Below are 25,823 nucleotides of genomic sequence, written 5' to 3' on the forward strand. Positions count from 1 at the left end.
TAAAAAGTTAAATTATAAAAAAAAAAGGGTAGCTAATCTGTTCTGTCACTCCGTCGGCTCCGATCAGGCTACATACAATATTCACGACTCACATTTAGTCAGGGATATTTTAGTTTTTCATCTGATTGTTCATTCTGTGACTGAGGATAATCACTCAGGAAATAATATCAGTGTCAGCTCAGAGATGAAAAGTGGACTCGAGTTCTGACAAACAATAAAGAAAATAAGGAGCTTAATTAAACTTATTGACATGGGTAACACTTTATAATAACCATCATTAATAACCAGTACATTTATAGTTTATTAGATTTAGTTCAATAATTTCACTGTTAAGAAACAAATGATTATTTAAACATTTATTATGCAACTGTTGAGATTAAAAACATGATTTCCAGTTGAATCCAAATAATGTTTATAAATGAACTGCACAGTATTTATCAAGTATTATGAACATCAGGTGCAACTTTCCAGTAAACAATTGCTAAGAAATAGTTTATAAACCATGACATGGCAGTGAAACAGTTAACTAAAGTTTAATTAACTGTAAATGTGCCTGTTTTAAATTATATAATTGTTTATTTTTTAATGATCTGACAGATATTAAGCGTCCTCAGTGGTAGTTACGGGCCTGCTCCTACTGACGTCACCTGATTTATTATAAATGAATGAATATTAAACATTTGGTGGAGTTTCCCTTTAAAGACTGAAGTGACCAGCAGTCTGCCTGTGACGACGTGATGACGTGCACGGTGCGGGGCGGCAGGGGGCGCTGTGACGCTCTTTGTTGCCGTAGCATCTGCGGGTCAGGTGAAGTCAACAATAACTAGAGTTTAAAGACTCAAACACCTCGTGACTACCTGCACTGACCCGCGCTGAGCAGAAACACCTGCACACACACTCTGTTTCCACACACGCTCCACTCAGCAGCGGCTCTTCTGACAGCACGCTTTACGTGATTTCCTCTGATGTCTGGCAACCCCGGACCAAAGGCTCCGGTCCTGCAGCGGGCTAGCCAGCTGATCGCAGTAAACAGCTCCTGACAGGCTGCTGTGGGTGTCTGTCTCGGCCATGCCCACGTCTGGATGACCTGAGGGACTCGCTGCTAACAGGTACAACAGTCTTCTTCCCAAACATCGCTTCTGTGTGCCTCATTTTCTCGGTTGGGTGACCAGTCGGTCGTGCTCACACGTTAATAAGCTAACGTTAAACATACCCAGCAGAGCTAATGCTAGCTAATGCTAGCTAACACCGCTCCGGCTGATGTTCGCCGTGACTGTTTAAATCGATGTTGTTGCTTTTAGCTAGCTAACAGGTTAACTGTAAAGCTTCCGGTGCCGGTTCTGTTCGGCTGAGTCACGTTATTAGAATCATTAATGTCTGAACTGATAAATGTTGACAGTTAATTTAGTAAAATTAGCCCCATATCTGTCCTGACACCTGTGAGTAGCGCTCTGGAGACTGCGATGTAAAGGCAGCAGCCGTCAAATGTAAAGCTAATCCCTAAAACCAAGCCCTGAATTAACGGCAGCATCACACCAGGCTCCAGTCAAAAAATGTCAAATTTAAGGTTGAGATATTTACGATTGAACGTTTCCTGGGAAAGTGTCGTACGCGAGGAACACGATTAAAAAGCTATTATAGACAAATATCTGCATTCAAACCAAACTGGATCGCCATAACTAATGTTTAATTTCATAATGGATGGAGGGAAAGACCTGTGTGTAAAATAAGAAATAAAACAGTTGAAAATGTATTAAATCGAGACCAGTTAAAAGAATAATTGTTTTGTCGAATCAATCAAAAGACCCCACAGATTCCATAAATGTGTATTTATATTCAGTGTGCTTTAAAGTTTCGTCAAAAACCAGAGAAACATTTAAAATACCAGATTTTTGAATGGAGTTCGGTCTGAGTTTCTAGCTGCCTCGGAGCTGTGAGCTGAAACAAGATTCGATCACAAAGATCGTCACATTTTGAACACGTGTCACTATGTGTGGTCTGTATTATGATGATTAACAGCATCAACATATTGTGGCACAGTATGGATTTTATTTTGAAATCCCAACATCAGCTCAGGCTCAGTTACAGCCTCGTTTTGCCTTTCAGGTGAGATAACTTTAGTTTCCTGGTTGGAGTTGTTGTTGCAATCACACCTGGCTGTCTGGCGAAATGAGGTTATTTACAGGTTGAAGCTGGTGATCAGTTTTACTTCCTGGTGTGTTTTGAGGAGGAGGACGCTCACACTCAGGCTGTGAAACCTCTTTGTGCTGGTTTTATATATTCAGCTGCTGAAAGGTTTTTATTGATCCAGACGAGCCAGACAGCAGCAGCGGTGTCTTTTTTCATTTCACCCAATTCCTCTGACCTTCCTCTCTGTTTGTTTCCTTTACACAACCGCTCGCGGTTATTACTCCACGCAATAAACATGTTTATAACTCACACTTTGATTATATTCTAACAGCCATCTAAATATGCTCGACATGGAAACGTACTGAAAACACTTCTATCTCAGATCTTGTAGAGAAACGAACCTTTTTGAATCAGTGATATAATCTTGTTTTTCATCCGTGTTTGCAGCTATTTTGTAAATCGTATTCACTGCTTCCAGCCTCTCAAATCTAAATCTATCTGATGTTTTTTCTTCATCATAGTTTTGGTGCATGTCACCTTTTTCCCAACATGGCCATGTTTTTCAAAGTGTCTCTTCCTATGAATAGTTGTTCCTCGCTGTCCTCCTCCGTCACCTGACCTCGACCCTGTTGAAAGGCCTCAGTAGTCATGATACGTCTGTTATTCTCCTCCTTTCTTCCACTGTGTTTGTGGATTCATGAAACAAGGGTCGTAACCTGCACTTGAACTAGAGACATTGCGATAAGTTGGTCAGTATCTTATCATGAGTTGTGGAAGTGTAGTATTGAATTGTACGTTTTAAGTATCTAAGAATCGATGGTCTCATTCGTGTCTGTGTGGATTTGTGACCTTTGATCAGCTCACTCGTGGCTGCTGAAGTATTTCCCCTGTTCACACACTGAGTAAGCTTCAGGCCGAGACGTCAGCTGAGCGACTGCAGACTGAGTGTAATGTAACGGACATTCCTCTGCACCGCTGAAAACGCTGTCGGCTTCCAGCTTGTGAGGTCACGAGGAGCGGGAGGGTCACGTGACTCATTCCTCAGTTTCATCCCCTGCTGAGCAGCCTGACATGAGGCCACTGTGGTGCAGCGGTCTCACTCTGCTCTGCTGGACTGGTCACCAGTTTGTCTGCACTGGAGCTGAGGGAGGATGAAGCTGATCAGTGAGCAGAGAGATGAGGTGAGTTGATCCGCTGGCAGGTGAAGAGTTTGGTGATAGAAGGTCGCGAACCTGAGGAGTGAAGAGCAGGAGGACAGATGTGTGTGGACGTGATGACGCATCAGAGATCTGGTGTTTAAACTGATCAGGGATCTCTGCTTTACTTAGGTGACTTTGAACAGTAAGAATATTACTTATGCATAAGTGATTGTTAGGGACAGAGTGAATGTTGAACTGGCTGATTATCACAGACAGTATCAGCATTTTTCCAAATATCAGTAGTGATTTTTTTTTTTGTGTCTGATTGCTGATTAAATAATTTAATTTAAAAGTGCTCTGAGAAAAAATACTTCTTCTGTCCGTCGTCACCGCACAAGCTTCTCCTCCATTTATATACATACATTATACTGACAGATATCACAGACAGAATCATTTCGATTCATTAATCTGAAAATAGGTCACGTTTATTGATTACAGTATGTTGATGTAATAGTTTCAGTGCTTCTGCCCTCAAAATAAAATCAGTGTTTGTCAGTAAAGTTCATTGAACAGATGAAACGATACTGAATTTTTTAGTGGAGATTTCTGCTCACATTCAGCTTTACATGTATAACCACTGATGATAACACACACACACACACACACACACTCTCTCTCCTGTTGTCACTTTAATCCTGCTGTAGTAAAAAAAAAAAAGATTGTCTTGGTGCGTGTGGACAAGGCGATCAAAGACGTCAGTTTTTCTTGTGACTCTGGTCATATGTTTTTTAATCTGCGTGAAATTGAGACGTTCACTTGCTGGAAAATATTTACGTCTTGCTGACATCATGTCTCATGCCGCACACAGAGTCATATATAATGTCAAATTTTCTACTTTTCTGAACTCTTCACCTCTTATTTTCTCCTCAGATCAGAAATCCACATCTCGTTAAAGCCACATGATCCGGGCTTGAATTAAAATATTTTGGTTTTGGGGCATAAAACCAGTGATCTGTTGATCCTTACTAATCCAGATGTGATCATCCAACAATGACAGAGCTGTCAGTGCTTTGAGAAAACAACTCTAAATTGAAAATTGAATCATGGATTTGGAGATCACGAGATAAGAAAAAGTGCATCTCCATGTTTTTCTTTACGACTTGTTGGTTCTTTACAGCTCAGCCGTGGTCAGATCACACAGATCTCTCAGTTGTGGAAGAAGAGATTGTGGGAACATCTACGTGTAACAACAGAGTCAGTTAACTCAGTTAAACTCTGCAGGCTGGTAAAAAAAAAACAAGAATGGTGGAAAAATGACCCACCCCCCTTCTAAAAATGCTGGAAAAGGGTCTGAAGGGACTTTTTGTCTGTCCGCTGCTGATTCAAGCAAAGTGGATAATAATGTTATGTAGAATATTATTTGGCGTGTATTTGTGCTGCGTCTTAATCAAGTCAGCATGGAGACATGAAGGAATCATAAGATCAGTTCTGGAGTTTTGCTTTCTTCTCTCAGACATCAATAACTGAGTATAACTCACTTCTCTTCATGCTTTTGTTTGTCATACTTCATCAATTACCGGCTGGATGATGTGAGCGGCTCTTTATTTAATCTTTCATCATACAGTTGTTGCTCCTGGTATGACAGTGTTGGGTCCAAACTGAAATACCTCAACAACTACGCGATGTATCACCATGACATTTAAAACTCATGGTACCCAGAGGATGAACCGCTCTGACTTGTATCTACTGCATCACCTCTGCGTTAGTCAAACTCTCTGGATGTAGACTGTTGGTACGAGCCTGTGTCCTCCTCCCTGCCACTACTGAAAACAATAACAACAGCTTACTAGCGAGCAGGCTACACACATAAACTAACCCTAATCATAATCTAGTTGTTTGCGGTATGAAGCAGCTTGTTAACTTATGTTTTGCAGGGTTTTGGCAATTTCAATGCCAGGGATCCTGTTACACCTGCACAACACTGAAATCTGTTGGAAGAAACACAAACAAACGAGAGTGTTGTAGCTGAATGTTAATGCGGCACGGCTCTCATGGAGACTGACTCACTTTTGGAGCCTCCAGTGGCCACTTGAGGAACTGCAGCTTTCTGAACTTCTGCGTTTGCTTCAGTTCTCAGCTGTGGAGATGCTGCTTAGTAGAAATTTGTGGTTTTGACAGACATACAGACGTTCTCCTCCACCTCGAGCCTGTTGAAATTTTAACAATGCTAACCAGTTCCCTCCATCCTCTCCAGGATCCAGACTTCCAGCTCCTTATGGCTGTATATGATGAGAACATCTTGAAGAATCCTTTCTACTTGGCGCTGGAGAAGCAGAGACCGGATCTCTGCAGCCGAGTGGCCGAGCTCCACGGCATCGTGAGTCCCACCTGTTCTCTCCCTTCAGTTTGGATTTTATTTGCACGTTGTTATAACCAGCCTGTGTGTTTGTCAGAGCAGCAGTCCTGGTTTCCTTTCTGGGGTTTTCCTCAGTTTCTCTCCATTTACAATCAAATCTTATATTTGCTTTTTAACTTAGTGTAACAAGCTTTCTTTGGTGAATGTCTGTTTCTTAACATCTTTCTGTTGTCGTGTGTTGTGCTCAGCTGTTCTGATCCCAGCACATCTGTCAGTCTTCCACATTTAACTAGCTGAACATGAACTGATATCAGTGCTCGTCTTCTTTTGCATGTCGGTGCTGGTTTTATGGCAGTTGAATGTTTCCTGGCAGTTTGCTGAGTAATGTTGGTTTCTGTGTAATCACAACTATCTGTGGAGATGGGAGGTTATTCTGCCCGCTTTAGTTTTAGAGCGATCTTTGAATTCTGCTTGTTTCTTACGAATGAAACCTTTTTAGATAAACAACTGTCTTAGATATCCTTGGTGTAGGTATGAAATTACATAAAAATACAAACATATTCTTTTAAAAATGTGTAAAACAATGTAGGTTCATGTAGACAACAGCCTGGGAATTATGGATTAATGTGTTCTGTTATAACTTTGTTATCGGCGATAAAGGAGGAAGCACTTTGTAAAACACAGCAGTATAAACAAACCTGAGATGTTGCAGGTGTGAACAGACCACAAACATCTGCCACTCATCACTTCCTCCTCTCTGGTCGAAGGCGTGTTGATCACTGAGACACAGAAGGATCCTGGACTTCAGTGGGCCGTGTTTGATTGTCTACATTTACACTGTAGAACTGCAGAGACAAGCAGTTTGTTCTACTTGAAATCCCAGAAGCTCTGACTCAGCAGCAGTGTTAAAATGTGTCGGATCAGGACGCAGAGGCGACTGGTTTGACTCATTTTGACAGTAAATCGACACGTTGAGCTGTCAGGCTGTTTCCTGTCTTGAGAGCAGGTCAAACGGTCACATGAACAAGTCTTTGTGTGGTTTTGACTCTCTTTCTCAGGTCACGTCTCAGATTAGATTCAGTCGAGGAAGGGGACAGAATTGAAAGAACGTATGTTTTAGTCATATCAGGGGTTAATAACGTGTTCTCAATCAGCTCATTCAGAAGAAACTGTAAAAGTTGAGACAGCGAGAAACTGAAAATCAACAAATATCAAATGCTGACAGCAACAGTCGCTCTCTGAAACAGGTTTTGGCTTCTGGCCCTTTGGCAGATGAGGATCAGGCGTTTGATTGCAGACCAGCAGCAGCTATGATTCAACACAACTTCTCTGGAAACTCAGATGATCTCAACGTGGTCAAAACATCAGCAGAGCGGGGAAATGCATCTAACTGGATTACAGCTTCTAATAGGCATTTCACAGCAGACTGCTGACCTGGAAAATCAGCTATACAAGACAGAACATGCGACACTGTATACGTGCCCTACACATTGTACAATACTTCCTGGTTGCATAACATTATCTGGCTTGTGATCAGATTCTTGGATCCTTAAATCCTCATGACCCAAATGAAGTGTCCTCGATTTGTCCTGAAAGTTTGACTTCTGTGTTCTCGTCTTCAAGCGTCAGAGGGGAGCGATAGTTCCAACGAGGTCGTGTTTACACCTGCTGATAACATCTGACCTGAGTGACCATTTGTGATCAGATCTAACTCGTCCACTCTGTATGCTAATAAACCCGTCCATCTCTGGGACAAACAGACTCCATGTTTCCACTCAAAGACAGAAAGAAGTTCATGTAGAACATTTTCTGAATGAACAAGAAGGTCCAAATAATGCAGAATGAGTCAGAGACAGAGTTTCACAGAGTTTATAAAGTGTCTCCAACTCAACAACTCACTAAACTGACACATTTGTTAAGGGAGTCTGGGGACTTTCTCCACGGGGACAAAGAAGTCGCCTATATTGTTCCTGTTTAGTGTCTTTGTATTTGATTCATTAATTAGAAATCAGTATAAACAGTGTGTTCCATCAACTGCTAGATGTTGGCAGGTGAGGTCAATAATTAGGATGAAACAGATCAGGAACATTTGATTTAGTTTGGATAAGTCTGTTTAAAACTGTGTTCAGTGGTCAATGGATTAATACAGTGTTTTCCTGTGTGACGTCGGCGACCACGTGCAGGTTCTGGTGCCTTGTTGTGGAAGTTTGACCGTCAGCAGCTACTCGGACTCGCAGTTCGACAGCTATGTTCTGCAGCCTGTGGAGGACGGATACCAGACTGCGGATGGAAAGGTTTGTCTCGTCTCACACGACGCTTCATCTCGTAAACATCAGCTACAACAGAGATGCTTAAAACTATCGAGTCTAAAGAAATTTGAGCAAATTAGCCCTGACCATTGATTAGCCTTGTTTTCAGAGCTTGAATTAAAAGCATGATGCTCTCGTTGGCTGATCCAGAATCATGCGACTCAACACAACAACTCATTCATTCCAAAATGTTAATCAACCAGTTTCTCAAAGCTGAAATGTGAAAACAAGCAACTTCTGGTGGCTGTTTCATCTGTATCGCGTCAGAGTTTTCATACCTGTGTTATTCCTGCTCCTGTTCACCTGAAGTGTTGTCTCGTGTGTTGCAGGAGGTCAGGATCCAGGACAGGCAGGTCCTGCTGGGATCCGGCTTCCCGTCTCCGGCGTCGGTCCCCATCCTGTTTGACGAAACCTTTTACAACGACCAGGAGCAGAGCTACAGCATCCTGTGCATCTCCAGGCCCGTGGAGGTGGACCCGAGCCCGGCCGAGCTCAGCCCGCCGCCCCCCTACTGCCTGAAGAGCGTGGACGACGTCAGGGAGTTTCTCGGCCGCCACGCTCAGAAACTGGACAAGTTCATCCAGGGCTTCTGTCAGGGCTTCAGAGAGCAGGAGAGAAAGGGACTCCGACACCACATAGTAGGACAGATTCTCTTCTTCTCTGCTTTCACTCTTTCCCCTTCTCTTCTTTTTCTTTTCTTTGTCTGTTGCCTTGTTGTTCTTTGTTCATCTTCTCCGTCATGTTGCGTTCTGCCACTTCCTTCTCCTTTTCATTCTCCTCCATGTTTGTTTCATTTACTTCATGTCTTTATTTAATGTTTTTATTCTCTTCCTTGTGAAGCTCCTCTCTTGTTGCAGCACACCACTTTGTCTTTGTGTTCTGAATCAAATATTATTTAACAGAAACTCTTCTAAAGTTCCCCACAGAAAGTTTAACATTTCCAATAATTCAAGTTGGACTATTCGGAGTATTTTTCTATATTTTATTTTGTTTGTTTGTGTTTTGCTCTGTACTTTGTCCTGTTTTTTATTATCGTTTGTGTTCATTCATGTTTTGCATTAATATAAAAGAGTAACAATGAGAACAACACAGAACTCTGTCAGGATTTCTTAAATGCTTAGATTGTGGAAAATATAAATGTTTCCGTATTTTTATACACGAACTCGTCGTGTCCTGGCCAAGACGTCACGGTTACACTTTCACAGACAATCATCAAAAAAACATAGAACAATAAACAAACATGCAGTCAGTCGATGTAACCTGACAGATAACTCTTGTGTACGGTGGAAGGTTTTAATGTGTCGGCAGAGATCTGACCCTCCTGTCTCTTCTCTCCTCTCAGGACTCTGTGAACGGTCTTTACACTAAATGTCTTCAGTGTCTGCTGAGAGACTCTCGTCTGGTAAGTGGAAGCTGACCTGCAGGACCGTGTGATGGAGACGAGGGAAGGTGTTGGAGGGTTAAAGATGAAGACTGTGTCTCAGTTCAGGTGCAGCAAGTTCAGAGTCATCCTCAATTAAATCAAGTTTCAGCCTTTTAAGTACAAACCTCGTCTTTTTGTTACCGTCCCTCTTCTGAACCTGAAGTTCTCTGATTTACGTTTGATGAGTTTGGGCACTAACAGAGAAACAGATCAATGGGATTTTATCCTCAAAAGACTTTAAACTTGCCCTTAATTTGACTGACTCAGACTGCTGAGCGTCATATTTGCTCCAGATAAACATTTGAATGTATTTTTGCACCAAACACGAGCTGCAGACTTTGTCCTGCTTCTTGCAGTTTGAAGGCACATGAAGACGTGATGATCTCTTCACGTCCAGGATGAGCTGAAACAATCATTACAGGATTGTAGCCTCTTGAAATGTTCAGGTGTTTATTGTCACAGGACGTTAAATTAAGTGGAAATAATAATAATGATTTATTTTACTCAGTTGTCCTTCACAACACGCTTTGTTTTCTTCACTCGAGGGTCTTTTGTTGTTCTTCATCCTGGAACCCTCTGTGCTCGTTGAAAACTTGAGTTGCGTGGATCTTTGAGTCCAGCGGAGGAGTTTCAGGCTGATCTTCAGCTTCGTGTCGTGTCCTCTGATCACTCTGACCCTGAACTGAAACACAAACAGCTTGTGGATCAGTGATGACATCACATGACAGGAGGATGTCCTGTTGGCCTCCCTGTGGAGTCTAATAAGATCATCTGTCATAACTGTTGTCACGCTCACCCCTCGTCTCAATTTTCTACCTAATCACAGTAACAGGAGGAGTTACATCACATCCTGTCAGTGACTCATGCGTTTCTCTTGATTCACTGTTCTGATGAATGAATTGTTTTGTTTCCACAGAAACTTCTGGCGAAGCAGGAGCTTCAGATGACTCTCCTCAAACAGGCAGTAGAGGTAACATTACTCACTGTTACGTATCTACGTCTCTCGATTCAATAAAGAAGCAACTGAAATATGTTTCTGATGCACATTTAATGCAAAAACATTCTGAGAGCTCACTAACAGACGCATTTCATAAATATTTGATTTTGAATGAGTAGAATGTGGAACAACTTCCTGCAGCCTGACAGGCAGCAGCTGTAACTCACAAACTGTCTTCCTGTTCGACGCTGCCGCATCTTTGTTTTCAGAATAAGAAGGAAATAACCAAACATCTGATGTGACTGGTAAATAAATGAGTAATGTAGGTTCGCTCACAAAAGTCAGATTCCAAAATGCGCTAATTTAGGGCTGCAAGTAATGATTACTTTCATTTCGGGTTAATCTGTTGATTTGGTGCATCACGTCAGAAAATGGTGAAACATGTCGATCAGCCCAAGATGACGTCCTCAAACTCAAAGATATTCAGATTATTGTCATAGAGGAAGAAAGAAACCAGAAAATATTCACATCTAAGATGCTGCAATGACAGAAATGTGACGTTTTGTCCTTAAAATTAAACTATTGATTAATGGTAAGAAGAAGATGGAGAGGAAGCAGCTTTGTTTCACTCAGACACATGAAATTATTGGTCACCTCTCGGTATCAGCTAAGAAAAAGTCCATGTCGAGCGCCAAGTTCACTACAGAGCAGGAAAATCCAACTAATCAAAGAGATCCGTGACGTCTCCTGTGTGTCCGACAGCAACAAGAGTCAGCTGATCCAGTCAAAGATGTTTTTGTTGGATTAATATTTCACTTGTGGTCAGACTGACCAAATTAAATCCTCTCTTCCAGATCAGTTCTCTTACTCTTTGCAGCTTCTGGATTGCGACTTTCTTGCAGCTCTTGTTGTTTTAAAGTAAAATGTTTTCTGTGTTTTTTCCTTGTTGCAGATGTATGTTCATCATGGTATCCATGAATTAATTTTTAACTTTGTGGGAACACTTGAAGCAAGTCAGGTAGGTGAAATCTGCTCTGCCACACTTACAGAAAAATGTATTTTGTATTGTGAAAATGTTTTACAGTCTGTCATTCAGGGAATCTTTAGACCTCTGTGTCCAGAAGGTCTGGCTCTGGTGTTTTGTTTTGATAGACAGACGCTTCGCTGCAGACATTATATACTGTGTTCTTAAATGAAAGGATGTTGATGTGGTGACGGTCTCATCAGACTGATCTCGTGTCTGTTCTGCTGCTCGTCAACAGGACGCCGCCTTCAACAAAACCAGCCGGAGTCTGCAGGATCTGCAGCAGAAAGACTTGGGAGTCAAACCTGAGTTCAGGTCAGTGCAGCAGAGTTTGTTCTCTGACTTATTGTCTTTATAGTTTATTTCTTTATTATCTTACTTACTGTTCTAATGACGGCTGTCAGACACGTCGAGACATCAAAGTTAGACTTAAATGGTTTTAGGTTGTGAGTGCTGGTGCATTCAAGAACACTCAGACGTCTGAGAGCCAACGTTTGTTATCAGAGTGACTGTCAGCCGACACAACACTTTTAAGACTGACCACGAAATCAGTCTTACAGCTGTTGAGTTGAAAACAGAAGTGACCTGGAGTTAATTGTCTGAAATATTCAGAAACAACTGATGCTGAACAAAATTGTAATTGGAAGTTTAATTTTCTTTATGAAACTCTGTACACACATTATCACACCTGAGAGTCTCGGGGACGTGTTGAACTCTTCACTGTAGGAACCTTTCTGAGTTTATCTCCAAACTCAGGACCTGTTTCATGTTCGTCACCTGTAACCTGCTGCTGTCTCGTGTCTCTGCAGTATAAACTTGTCTCGGGCGAAGAGAGAGTTGAGTCAGCTCAACCAGCAGACCTCCCCCCTCCTCAAACTGCTCTGCCTGCGCAGAGTCGTCCTGACGGCCACCCAGACGCCCCGACGCACCGGTGAGCACTGATCTGTCAATGTTTGTCTCCTGAGTGTCCATCAGTTTTCTCATCTCCATCACAGGATCAGAAATATAACCTACCCCTGAAGCTGGAGTTGCAACACTGGGACCCTTCAGTGGGGTTTGTGGGGGCTTATTAGAGAGCAAACCCTCTGAAATTATGTTTGTTAGAGAACCAGCTCTCAGAAAATTCGGTTTTCCACCCCAGAAATGTGCCTTTGCCTGCAGAAGAACTCCCAACATCAAATAATAAACAGTTTCATTTGCCAGAGTTGGCAGCAGTCCACCAGTCTGTCCTCCAGTAGAAGGACGGATACTTGTGTGGAAAATAGATTCACTGATTAAATTTCTTTTCTCAGTCTCTCTGTCAGAGCAGATTTATGTCAGGAGATTTTCTACCAGTGTAACAGAATCTCTTAATTAGTTTTCATCTTGACTCGTTTATTGTGACGTGTGATTAACATTTAATCCTGTCACTTGTAAGTTTTGCAGTCACGTCTCTGATCTGAACTCTGGATGATCTCTGAGTTTCCTCTCACTACCTGTAATCAGATCAGCACACAGGACAATACCTGTCCTGTCAGCTGCTAATGTGTTTGTCCAGTTTGCTTAGGAAATCCCAGTTCATTGGACCACAACAGCCCGCTGTCAGTCTGCAGAGTCGGACGCTCCGCTGCTAATTATTGTTTGCCGAGCGGCCAATTTAGTCATTTGGTTTGGACAGAGGCATTGTGTCCCGCAGTGTGAGGACCGCATGTGTTATTCTGTTTCCTGTGTTGTGTCTTCCTCTACAGTCAGTATCGAGGCGGTGTGTGCCGACGACCTGCTGTCCGTCATCCTCTATCTGCTGGTGAAGACGGAAATCCCCAACTGGTGAGCACAGTGGGGGGTTCACTGTGACCTTTGACCCTCGTGGTTTGTTTACAGGAAATAAAGAAGCTGATTTGTCAGTTCTGGAGTTTGTAAACATCCAGTAATTTCACGTCCACTTTGACGTGAATCATGAGGATAAAAACTGAAAGTGAACATAAGACCGAGAGTCCACAGTCCTGCTGGGAGCTGTAGCACCAAACACAAAGCACAGTCACCAGCTGTGCAGGTGATCATGAATGTCTGAACCTGATTTTATGGCAGCTCAGTGAACAGTTGTTGACAGGTTTGAGAAATGTGAACCTGCAGCAGCAGCCGAATCATCACATTCAGCAGGAGCAGAACAAACATTTAATTCTTTTTTTTTTTGGCCTTTTTCTGGCTTTATTGATAGTGCAGATGAAGAGTTTGACAGGAAACAGGGTAAGAGACAGGGAGTGACACGCAGCAAAGGGACCCGGGCCGGGAGTCGAACCCGGATCCGCTGCAGAGCCTCGGCTCATGGGTCGCGCGCACTACCAACTGAGCTATGCGGCGCCCCGACAAACATTTAATTCTGAGGAACAGTTAAACCCAGAACCTTTTTTAAAAAACATTTAAAAAAACAAAGTATAATGGCTCCATACAGCTCGTCCAGCATAAGGCTCCAGAAGCCCCAAAATCTTGCATCGATCTGAGACGACATCTTTTCCCCTCCGTGCACCGCCGAGCTCAGAGTTTGAGATCTCGGGGCCTCTGGAGTCGTGGATTACACCGGACCAGCTGCATGGAGACACTTATTCTCCAGCTGCTTCAGAAGTTTAGCAGAATGTTTAGCAGAATGCTGCGACTCTGTTTTACAGTGAAGCTGCAGAAATGTTTTGTGGACTACGATACTTCACCTGACTTTCCATCAGCACGGAGGGAGGAGAGGCTGAGTGATCTGTCAGTGAACGGGATCCTTGTCAAAAGTTTTCTTGCTGAGTTGTTTCGGTGTTTGTCTTCAGGATGGCAAACCTGAGCTACATCAGGAACTTCTGCTTCAGCCACTCCAGTAAAGATGAACTCAGCTACTGTCTGAGCACCTTCGAGGCGGCGGTGGAGTACATCAACCTGGGGAGGCTGCAGGACACACACACTGTGAGTCGGGAGCTTTTTTATCGCGTCACCCCAGTGGTTTTTTTTTCTCCGCAGCATTGATTAGTACTGATGCTCGTACCTGTCTTCTACTTTCGGTCCCTGCAGGGCTCAGGTGAGCTCAACGACAAGGCGTTGTTCAAAGAGAGGATGAGCCTGCTGTCTCAGAGCGCTGCCACGCCCATCCACTGTCTGTTTGAGGTGAGCTCAGGGAACTAAACCACCAACAGGCATCCCAGAATGCATCAGCCACTTCTTCTTCTACCATCCAGTCACACAAAGCAGAAGTCCAGAAAACATTAGGACTGAATCTTGAAGTTGTTTTTCCTCTAACGGCCCCCAGATGTTTCTCTGGGTCAGATTGTAGTGTTTGCATATCAACATGGTCGTTATATTTTAACTTAAAGATAAAATATTGCAACATTAATATATTTCCCATGATGCAATGCAACAGTGCAGTCAGATAAAACACACTGATGATAACGCGAACGCTGATAATAAAGTCAACACTAAGTGTACAGTTTTACATACGTTACTGTGTGTTTGATTTACGTTTACCTGTACGTGTGTGTGTGTGTGTGTGTGTGTGTGTGTTGCAGCACATAGCGAATGGTAATGAGGTGGAGGTGGAACGTCTGCTGAGTGAAGGAGAGAAAGACGAGGACGTCAGGATGTGTCATCCCCTCTGCTCCTGTGACGTCTGTGACCTCCAGCTGTCCGGGTCTGTGTCCACACACACACACACACGCACGCACACACACACACACACACACACACGCGCGCACACACACAGGTTCAGGTGTTTTACTTTTTTTCCAGAAAACCGTCTGATTTCTTTTATTTCCCCCTTTGCTGCATCAGCGCCTCGAATCAGGAACAAGAAGCAGTTGACTCTTTCACTTCCCAGTTTAACACACACACACACACACACACACACACACACATACACAGAGGATATTTTGGGATTTTGTGCAAAGTGAAACTACACAAATGTATCATTTGCGTTTACATTCGATTTGTGTAAATCAGACCAGTCTTTCTCTCCTCCTGGCTCTTGGTCTGAATCATCTATGGTGGCCCACAAGGGACATCAGCCAAATGTGCATCTGAATACTTGACGTGAGGCTGAGAAAACTGTGAGCTGAGTGTCATTTTACAGCATTTAATGAACTTGAACAACATTTGACTCACAGCTCTGTTACTGATGCTGTACAGATCCTCCATTAGACCATTAAAATCTTCATGTCATTCCTTGTCAAGATAACTGTATGTTTCACTCTCTAATTAGGCTGTTTAACCATTAACACCTGCTGTAAAGTGACTTTGGTTGTTGGCTTCCTGTTGCAGGCGGTTGAACGACCCGTCCATCGTCACACCGTTCTCCAGAGACGACCGAGGTTACACTCCGCTGCACGCTGCTGCCATCTGTGGTGAGCAGCTGTTAACACGCAGAGGGACAAAACATGAAACCTGTAAAGATGCTGATTTACTGTACACCTGTGTGTGTGTGTGTGGCAGGTCAGGCCCAGCTGATCGACCTGCTGGTGTGTAAAGGAGCGCCGGTCAACGCTACAGACTACCACGCCCTCACCCCGCTTCACCTGGCCTGCCAGCGGGGATACCAGGGAGTCACGGTGAACACACACACACACACACACACACACACACACACACACACACACACACACACACACACACACACACACACACACACACACTGTGTTTGTCTCTGTTGTGCTGCAGAGCTGACCGACCCGAAGCAGCTGAGCAGAGTCTCTGACCACACTGACGATAGCAGTAATATTAAACAAAGGCAATAATATTAAATGACACTCATATCGTTTGTCCTCTAGCTGCTGCTGCTGCACTACAAGGCCAACACAGACGCTCAGGACAACAACGGCAACACGCCGCTGCACCTCGCCTGCATGTACGGACACGAGGACGTAAGTCAAACACCGACTCTGTCTCCGCTCAGATTCTGACCCTTTAAAACAAAGCCATGAGAACACGTGTCTCCACATCCAAGGAGGCAGTTTAAAGAAAGAAAAATACAAGTTTAGCCAGTTGCTGTAACTTGTGATGGATTTGATAATGACAGAGGTTGTTTGTGTGCTGCGATGGTGGTCACGCTGTGCGTTGTGTGTCAGTGTGTGAAGGCGTTGGTCTACTACGATGTCCAAACGTGCCGTCTGGACCTGCAGAACGATAAAGGCGACACGGCGCTGCACATGGCGGCCCGCTGGGGCTACGAGGGAATCATCCAGGTGCTGCTGGAGAACGGAGCGAGCACCGACATCCTCAACAAGAACAAAGACTCGCCGCTGCAGTGTGCGCTCAACTCCAAGGTCAGATGATGTTTGTCGGTCGCAGCTGTTATTTATTTACAGTGGTGGAATTTATATAAGTACATTTAAGGATAGGACTTTTGTAATGTAATTGTAACAGAGTAATTTAAAGCTGAGTGTTTGTTATTGTTCTTACTTCCTCCACCACTTCTCAGTCGGTCAGTGATCTCTCCGCTGAGCGACACTCAGCGCTGCAGTCAGACTCTCACCGTTTCTCCCTGAAGCTGTTCTCTTCATGAACTCAGAGCATTCTCAGAAATCAAAGGGATTTTGGCTCAGTCTAAACTGACATTGTTTTCACATTTCAGAGCTCTGTAGTTTTAACTAATCCGATCAGCTGCTGCCGTTTCCAGGAACTTAAATTGTGAGCAGGCGGGTCGTGGGAACCTGACTGCAGCTCAGATGAAATAATCAGAGCAGATGCTGAAACATCTTCCTCCAGCTGCCATAAAATCACAGCCCTGATTCTGATATCACAGAGTAAAAATTCCATCATCTGTGTGTGTGTGTGTGTGTGTGTGTGTGTGTGTGTGTGTGTGTGTGTGTGTGTGTGTGTGTGTGTGTGTGTGTGTGTGTGTGTGTGTGTGTATCATCTTGTAGATCCTCATGTTGTTGCAGTCGACTCAGAGCGGCCGTCAGCGCAGCGGCAGTGGAGTCGACGTGAGTCTGATCAGATGTTTTAATCAGACCTTGTTGATAGATTTCAACCTGAGACCTCTGACTCCTCTGTTTCTATTTGTGTTTATGTTCACTTCCAGTTTTTGTTTTCAAGATAAGGCTATATTAGAAACTAAATAAAGTAGACATATAAATAAAAAGTCCTAAAGTTAAGTTACATCTCTCCCATTCATTCCTATGTCAGCATTTCAGCTCAGACACTCACCAGGTGACGTCAGTTCGCTAACGGTCAGGGATTAAGGATTTGGGATTAAGGAGATTTTGGGATTGGACCCACTGTTTGCATTTTGTTGTAAAACCCTGTGTTGTAGAATAACAAATACATGAATCTGTTTAATTAATTCAGTGGAAAGTGAAGTGACAGGATCAGTAAACCTCTTCCCACAGAAGCACTTCAGATTAATTCAGCTCTTGGCTCTTCGGTGCTGAACATGATGTCTGTTTCTGCATGTCTAGCATAGAGAGATATTCCTTCACCTGTTGTTGGTTTCTAAGTAGACATTTTTGTCTCCTCCTCTTCCTCCTCCTCTTCCTCACAGTCTCCCAGTCGCTCCCCTCATGCCTCTGACTGCAGCAGCCGTCGCTCCTCCATCTCCAGCACTTCCTCTCTGGGCTCCGAGGCAAAACCAGAGGGAGAACGGGTCCGACACAGAGAGGTAACAGAACCACCAGATAATACAGGCAACACCCCGAATCAGAAATCAACTCAGAAACAATGAAAAGCCAAGAGTTTATTCTGGAAGTACTAATATCTGTGTGTGTGTGTGTGTGTGTGTGTGTGTGTGTGTCTCTCAGGTGGAGAAGCTGCTGCGTGCTGTAGCAGACGGTGACGTGGAGATGGTAAGACCAAACTTCAAAACAGAAAGAAGTCACATTTTCAATACCTGAGCATCCTGTTTTCATTCATCACTGCTGTTTCCGTGTGTGTGTGTGTTTGTGTTTGTGTTTCCTTGTGTGTGTGTGTGTTTGTTCAGGTGCGTTACCTGTTGGAGTGGATGGATGAAGATGAGGATGATGAAGAAGACTTTCGGCCTGATGCTCTGCTCTGCCACCCGCTGTGTCAGTGTCCAAACTGTGCTCCCACTCAGAAGGTCTGAGAGAAACTGAGTCTGACGTGTTCACAAACAGACACATTATTGATTAATTAATCAACATGGAGGATTAATTAATCCAACCCTGTTTGTGTGTTGCAGCTGTCTGTTCTGCAGGCCGGCACTCTCGGCGTTAGCAGCTGTAACGTCGACGGTTACACGCCGCTCCACGTCGCCGCCCTGCACGGCCACTCGGCGCTGGCCGCCCTGCTGATTCGCCACGGAGCCAACGTCAACGCCCGCACCAACCAGAGCGCCACACCGCTGCACCTGGCCACCCAGAACAGCCACATCCAGGTGGGATCAATGGTTTACATACCAGGAAGGAAGCGATCGACAAACTGTAGATGCTGTCAGTTTGTCATGTGTTGTAACGCAGGTCAAGTTTAAACTGTGTGTTCCTGTTGAAGCTTGTATGTTACAATAATACAACAGACAGTAGTTTATTCTAAAGGTTGAATTACTGTGATCCCAAACTCTTTTATTTCTGCTGCACGACCTAACCAAGTTCTTCTTATTATTCTTTTTCTACATCAAACTATTGTGTCACACTAGTAATAAAACTTTTATAGCGTTATGTAGAAGTGTGTCAACCACAACGCTGTGGTCGCTCTGTGACAAGGAAGTCTGCGTCATGTTTCTGTCGGCTTCACTGACGCCACCTTGTGGCAAAAAAAGAGAGACTGCACATTTAAGAGAAGTCTGAAATTTCATGTTCAGACCAAAACCAGCACCACCATCCGTCTGTCGTCTCATCGAGCGGCAGCTACACACTGTTGTTAGTCTGAACAGCAATCTGAGTCAGAAATAACCTGAAGTCAAGAAATGACTCCGGTGTGAATCTGCAGCAGGTCTCTGCTCCCCCAATGTTCATCTGCCGTCATGTGATGAGGTGTGTGTGTGTGTGTGTGTGTGTGTGTGTGTGTGTGTGTGTGTGTGTTAAGGTTGTGAGGTTTCTGCTCGAGTGCAACGCCAAACTGAACAAGAAGGATCACTATGGCAACACTCCTCTGATACACGCCTGTCTCTGTGGAAACGTAGAGACCGCCACCACCTTGTTACAGGTAAACACTTGATGTTGAAGTCACTGCTGTCACACACACACACACACACACACACTCACTCACTCAGTTACAATTGCGAGATAATAAATGAGCTTTAATGCCAACGTGATGCGTGCCCGTGCAGAGTAACGCGTTGGTGAACATCGCAAACCTTCAGGGCAACACCGCCCTCCATGAGGCGGTGCGGGGCGGACACCAGCCGCTGGTGGAGCTGCTGCTGAGGGGCGGAGCCTCGCCCGGCCTCAGGAACAAGAGGCAGAGGACGCCGCTGGACTGCGCCTACGAACTGGGCGGCAAGGTGTGTTACACGCACACACACACATACACAATGATGATCAACTCTTTAAACATTTGAAATGAGTTAAACTGAGCGAGAGAGCAGTAACACACTTCTTCTTCTGCAGAACACGGAGATCCTGAGAGCTCTGCAGAAAGCATCCGGACTTTCCCCCGACGCCGAACCAATCAAACTCCTGTCGGTGCCCAAAGGAGCTCTGGGTAACAAACATCAGGATTGGTGCATTAATGTTGTCAGCTTCCAAGAGATGATGTCATTTATTTCCAGCTGTGAAATGAGGTTGAACATTTCTCGTGTGTGTATCATCAGTTGTTCAGTGTTTTATTTGACTTCTTGTCGCTGCAGCTCACTCGTTCGTCCAGCGTCTGAGGCTGCAGGACCAATCCAACGGCAGGCGACAGAAGCTGGCTCAGTCCATCAGCAGGTGACGTCAGCTCACACAGAACACGACGGGAGATTCTGTCAGAGTCGTCAGGTTGACTGTGTTTGTCTGATCTTTGATTTAGGATTCAGCAGATGAAGAAAGGCTCTTCTGCTCCTCCGTCCAGGTGTTCAGCCGTGAACCAGGTACTGTTCACTTTCTCAACGAGGATAAAACCTTAAAGGAACAGTTCACCTAGAAATTAAAACTCAGTCATCATCTCCTCACAATGATGCAGCATTCTGTTAAACAACTGAAGTTGCTGGAGACAAAAAAAACCCAAATGATAAATTAATATTTCTCACTTTAATCTACTTTGGTTTTGCAGTATTCCCCCAGTTATTTACTTCCAATTTGATTTACCATTTTATTTATTAACTCTCAATTAATATTATTGATAACACACTTTGAAGAATAATACATACATATGTAACTAGTAATGTTCAGGGGGGTAAAATGCAACAAATTCACCAATTATGTGGGTGATTAAATAAGTAGAAGAATTAAACAGAGGTAAATATATAAGAATGCAAATTAAAACAGAAATGTATGTCACATTTCATAATAGTATTTTTGGTGCATTTGATTGAGTCATTTATTTATTTCAGTCTGTGGTCACTTCAGTGCTCCATACGACTGCAGGTTGACGATGTAAATAATGTCTTTAATGAATAAATTTGGGAATTAAATAATGATGTCATTTTTTGGGTGAACTGTCCCTTTAAACAACACGACCTCACCTGTTCCGGTTGTTTCAGTGAAGTTGTGTAAATCTTTCCTCTCGTGCCTCCTCCACGATAGACTTTACATTCGGGCTTGATTTTTCCTGCCAGGTGAATCCTGACAGGAGGAGGTTGAGGCGAGGGGAGACGGTGGAGGTCAGCAGCCCCTCGGCGAGCCTCGACGCCGGGCCCCGGCTGAGAGAGCGGCCCCTGGGTCGCTGTCACACACTGGACTCAGGAGAACCGACGCCGGAGCAGCCTGAGCCGGCGCTCACGCTGCAACAGAGCGATCGGACGGACGTCACGCACAAAACAAGTGAGAGCACTCTGTCAGCAGACGACACACAGCCGGACACCAGTGAAACACACTCCACTGACGACTGCAGCAGCGGCACTGAGACTCCGCCTTCCTCGCCCTCTAACGCACCAACACACCCGGACGATCTGTCTGAACAGCCTCCTGCACACACGTCAACCGATAACTCACACAGTCTCCAGCCTCTGAACGGACAGTTAGAGTCGTCCGATGACCTGACTCACAGCGAGGCTCTGCGGCCAGAGAGCGAGCACGGAGACGCTTCTCCCACCGACCTCGCTGCCCTCCACCCGGCAGCCTCGACTGATGGAGCTGATCAGAGAGACACCAACCAAACACCAGAACGGAGCGAAGAGTCGAACTGTGGAGGGTGTGACTGACTTTGACATGTTGTGAGAAGTTGTGTGAAGCGATCAGAGGAGCAGTGAACTAAAACATCACACAACTCCACAAAACTACATTTCTGCCAAAAGGAAAAAAAAAAGAAAGCACACAGTTTGTGATCAGACGCGATTCTGCTGAAGCTGAAGACTCGTACTGTAGCTGACTTCTACCAACGGCTTACCAAACTTCTGTAAACTGTTTGACTTCTGCAGAAACAATGCAGACACGGGAAACTACAACTTACACAGCTTACAATACAATATATTTTCTCACTTACTTCTTGTTTCATCTAAACATGCAGATAGATTTGCTTTAAACTAAATGATTGACAGGGTTGATGATAAATTGTGATCAGACGGAGCAGGTCCGACTGATTTCTGCTGCGTTTACACCACAAACAGCAGCAGGAACGGGAGCTTTTCCTCCTCACACTGCGAGAACAAACAGCGTGTCGATGAATTCACCTCCGCTCTGACGTGTGTTCAGAGGCATTTCTTCCTCACAAGTCTAATGACGTAGATTTGTTTCAGTGTGTTTCTGTCTTTGACCTCTACACAGCCGACGCCTCAGTCTGGCTCCAAAGCGAGATCCGACCCGTCCTTCTCTTTTAAGTTACTTGGTTTCCAGCTGAGATGAAGCACATGATTGGCTTTGGTGTTTTGTGTCATGTCTAATCCGTCCTGCACACATTATCTCAACACCTTCAGCAAATAAGTGAGAAAATTTGTTTGTAATTTAGGTGTACTGGCCCTTTAAAGTCACAAAGAATTACTAAAAGGAAGTTTTTCTGTGTCAGACATCTTTTTAAAGGTTTGTTATCTGATTTCTGAATGTTTTGACTGATCCATAACTTCCCTCCTGGTCACCGTCTCTTACATCGCTTCACTTTGGATCCCGTCACTGTAACTCAGCTCGTTAACTCAGCTGTGGATCAGCTGATGGAGAGAAAATCACCTCAGATCAAAACTGCTTCGGCTTTTTACCAGCTGACGTTTCACACTTTTGTTGATTTAAAGGGAAAAGAGTAGAAAAGGAGGAATCGTGACGTGAAAGATAATTTCCTACATCATGTTTCATCCTGTTACAATTCGAATTCTACCGAAATGTGATGTCACGGTGACTTCATCAGGTCGGACGTCGTCGGTAACGACTCTGACGGGTCTCCTGCGTCTCCTCCTCCTCTCACCTGAGTGTGAAGCACTTTCTTCTTCTTCTTCTCGCCTCCACATAAAGGAAAAGGGATGCAAACTGATGTTACTTCACTTTGATACTGAATGAATTTAGTTGCTTTAGTTTTATTCGAAGCCACTCGACTGTAGCTCTGATCGGAGCACCACACTTCATTTGAAGAACATGTTTTCTGTTTTGTTTTACTTGAATTCTAGGCGTTGATTTACAGCTCGGTTGATTCGTTCTTTCTTCCTGTGTTAGTATCGTCCTGCTCCTCTCACGCTTCTATTAGGATACAGTTATTTTATTAACGACCCTCGTTAGGGTGTCGCGTGTTCAGAGAGTTTCAGTGTCTCCTGAATGTGTTTTGAATGTGTTTTCTCCACAGACGTAGAGCAGGTTAAAGGATCACACCGCTGATTGAAATGTTTTTGCCCATTAATTAAAAATCTTAATTTTTACATCACTGCCAGCTTCAACCACTGATCTCAGTTCAATTCTGAAGAAATGAACATGCAGAGACTCCTGCAGATCGATGATCAATCACAGTTTAACATCTGGTCTGATGGGAGCAGATTTCAATCATGTATTAATTGATTTAACACGAAAGGTGCTTTACTGGAATCTCCCGAACAAAGAACAATAGCACAAACACTGAAATATACATTATGATGATAACAAATAATGATTGGAAGGATATAAAAACTGTTTTTAAGAACAATCTGACAGTGAAAATGTCTGTCGACTTCACAAACAATTTTTTTCAATTTTTGTGTTTTGCAAATTTGTGTCATGTCTGCAGCCGGCTGTCACTCCTTTGTCCCAGCATCCTTGAACGCACCAACAGGAAAAAAAAAAAACTACAAAGTCTGAAGTTCTGCAGACGAGAAGAAAAAACAACAGCAGATAAAATAACAAAGAAAAGTAAAACAACATAGAACATTGTGCGACAGAACAAGGTTTAATTTAAGTAAAATAATAAAACCCAGAACTTTTAAGGATTCATCACTGGCTTTGTATTAAAGAGTTTGTAGCCTGAATGATTTCAGCAGGTATCCACTGATCTTAGACAACAACCAGGCACAGACTTGTACGTTCCGTATCCTTTAAAGACCATTTAAAGCTTTAAAAGTGACGAGGAACATTTTAAATCCAAAAGGAAATAAAACAGGCAGCCAGTGTAAGTCGGCCTGGTCAGGAGAAATGTGCTCGAGTCATTTATATTTGTCAGGAGTTTTAAAAAGTGACCGAAGAGGAAAATGGTGGCAGAGATGGTTAGAAATCAAGACGATCATAAACCTGCAAACTCTTTCACTAAAACTGACGCTCGATACAAACTGTGTGTTTTGTAGTTGTGACATTTTAACTATTTTCTGACGTTTTACAAACCATTCAACAATTAAAGAGGAAAATCTGCAGTTTAATTAAAAGTGAAAATGCATCTCGAGTTAGAAACCAAGTAAAAAGTCTCAAAGTTATACTTCAGTAAAAAGTAGATATAAAGTGTTAAAATGTGACTTATTAAAAGTGAAAATCCCCCGTACAACTAGTCCTCCAGTAAAAGTCTTAAATTATCTGATATTAAATAAAGTAAAAGTAAACTATACATAGTTTTAGATTTCATAGTTGGTTGACTGATTATCAGATCTGATATTCAGTCTCTCTCTGATTATCATCGTTCATCTTGAAGTCTGATTTACGATTGAATTAAATTAGTTTAAAATGTGTTACTTATGCTTGATGCAGGATGTAATCTGCAAAGTAACTAGTAATTAAAGTTATCAAGTAAATGTATTGAGAGGAGTGTTCGCCTTCAAAATGTAGTGAAGTGTAAAGCAGCAGATGATGTATCACAGGATATATTCAAGTACATCAAAATTGTACTTAGTCCAGTATTTGAGTAAATGTACTTGGTTACATTCCATCATTGGTTTTATATAATAGTTTACTGCATTTTAACATTATCAGTATAATTATTTCATCCTCATGTTGATATTTATATTGAATTGAACGTATTGATCTCAGTATTGATGGTTCAGCTCTCTGCGAGTTGAATTTTAAAGCACACTGACGTGAATCGATCGATCGGCTGCCTGCAGGATCAATGTGAGAACAGATTTAGCGGCAGTGATGTAAAAACCAGCGTGATCCTTTAACGTTAGAGGATATTTAATCGTATTTAACACAGCTGCCGTACTGTTCGACTGTCCCCAGTGTTCCTGTTCACACCTGTCACATTCACACAGCTCACTTCCTGTTTGTGTTGGACTGCAGACCGTTTCAGGTCAAACTAAACCTTCATGACCTCGTTGATCCTTCCATGTGTTTCCTCCCCGTCACACAAACTCGTCAGCAAAGCGCCGTCTTTGTGTCCCACACTGTCTGTTTACTTTTTAAGGAACAGTTCACCCAAAAAAAATTTAACTTCACTCATCCTCTCCTCCCTCCATGCTGATATGAAGTCAGGTGACGTCTCCACATAGTCCACAGAACATTTTTTGGAGCTTCACATTAAAACAGAGTTGCAGCGTTCTGCTAAACACCTGAAGTAGCTGAAGTCGATTTTGGCTTAATCCAAGTCTCTGGAATCCCCCGAATCCAGAAATGATTTGAAACGATGTTATTTACACACTTTAAAGCTCAAGTCTTCACTGTGGCTGCTCGATTTATGTGCACCACATCTGAAGTGGGTGCACAAGCTCGACTGCACGTGGAGGGTGTGAATGATGGAGACTCAGATTACGCTGGACGAGCTGATGGAACCATTTCGTAGTTGTTGGAACTTCACCTGACTTTCCATCAGCGTCATCACTCATAATGACTGAATTCTCACTTTTGGCTTGAACTGTTCCTTTTAAGCCTGAAGGATGTAGAACCCAATCAGAAGTCTTGGTTATTTTTGTAGCACTGTTTTTAATTTCAGGTTTGGATGTTTGAACATGATGTGAATGTGCCTTAATTTAATTCACACCCAAATAACCGATAATAAATCTGTCAATGATTCAAATTGTTTTAATTATTGTTGTTGTTGGTTTTTTTTCCCTGAAGAAGCTGAAATAATGCAGATAAATGACGTTCATGAAGTGACGCACCC

The 25,823-nt window shown here is 43.3% G+C and overlaps 1 protein-coding gene across 2 annotated transcripts; it reads left to right on the plus strand.

Annotated features, from left to right (window-relative positions):
* Positions 1-757: 757 nt before the first annotated feature.
* ankrd27 (ankyrin repeat domain 27 (VPS9 domain)) lies at positions 758-25,745 on the plus strand. Of its 2 annotated transcripts, none has more exons than XM_037106975.1 (28): positions 758-1,109; positions 5,524-5,646; positions 7,809-7,919; positions 8,264-8,572; positions 9,277-9,336; positions 10,274-10,327; positions 11,247-11,312; positions 11,557-11,633; positions 12,128-12,249; positions 13,046-13,124; positions 14,108-14,240; positions 14,346-14,438; positions 14,837-14,958; positions 15,585-15,667; positions 15,756-15,871; positions 16,091-16,183; positions 16,388-16,585; positions 17,186-17,245; positions 17,803-17,919; positions 18,059-18,103; positions 18,238-18,354; positions 18,457-18,651; positions 19,299-19,418; positions 19,543-19,716; positions 19,823-19,916; positions 20,062-20,140; positions 20,223-20,283; positions 20,971-25,745. In XM_037106975.1, the coding sequence occupies exons 2-28, from the start codon at positions 5,545-5,547 to the stop codon at positions 21,553-21,555; spliced, it is 3,465 nt and encodes a 1,154-aa protein (XP_036962870.1). In that variant the 5' UTR covers positions 758-1,109; positions 5,524-5,544; the 3' UTR covers positions 21,556-25,745. The 2 variants fall into 2 exon arrangements, with proteins under 2 accessions (XP_036962870.1, XP_036962869.1); XM_037106974.1 differs by lacking the exon at positions 758-1,109 and adding an exon at positions 2,891-3,311.
* Positions 25,746-25,823: the final 78 nt, after the last annotated feature.

Source organism: Acanthopagrus latus, chromosome 8 (assembly GCF_904848185.1).
Source record: "Acanthopagrus latus isolate v.2019 chromosome 8, fAcaLat1.1, whole genome shotgun sequence".
In the NCBI taxonomy this organism is placed as follows: domain Eukaryota; kingdom Metazoa; phylum Chordata; class Actinopteri; order Spariformes; family Sparidae; genus Acanthopagrus; species Acanthopagrus latus.

Bases quoted from the DNA above. Each gene is read 5' to 3' on its own strand.
- ankrd27 (XM_037106974.1), top strand. From the start codon at position 3,282: ATGAAGCTGATCAGTGAGCAGAGAGATGAG. The intron at 12,250-13,045 runs GTGAGCACTGAT...CTTCCTCTACAG, and splicing joins CCAGACGCCCCGACGCACCG to TCAGTATCGAGGCGGTGTGT. The intron at 19,917-20,061 runs GTAACAAACATC...TTGTCGCTGCAG, and splicing joins GGTGCCCAAAGGAGCTCTGG to CTCACTCGTTCGTCCAGCGT.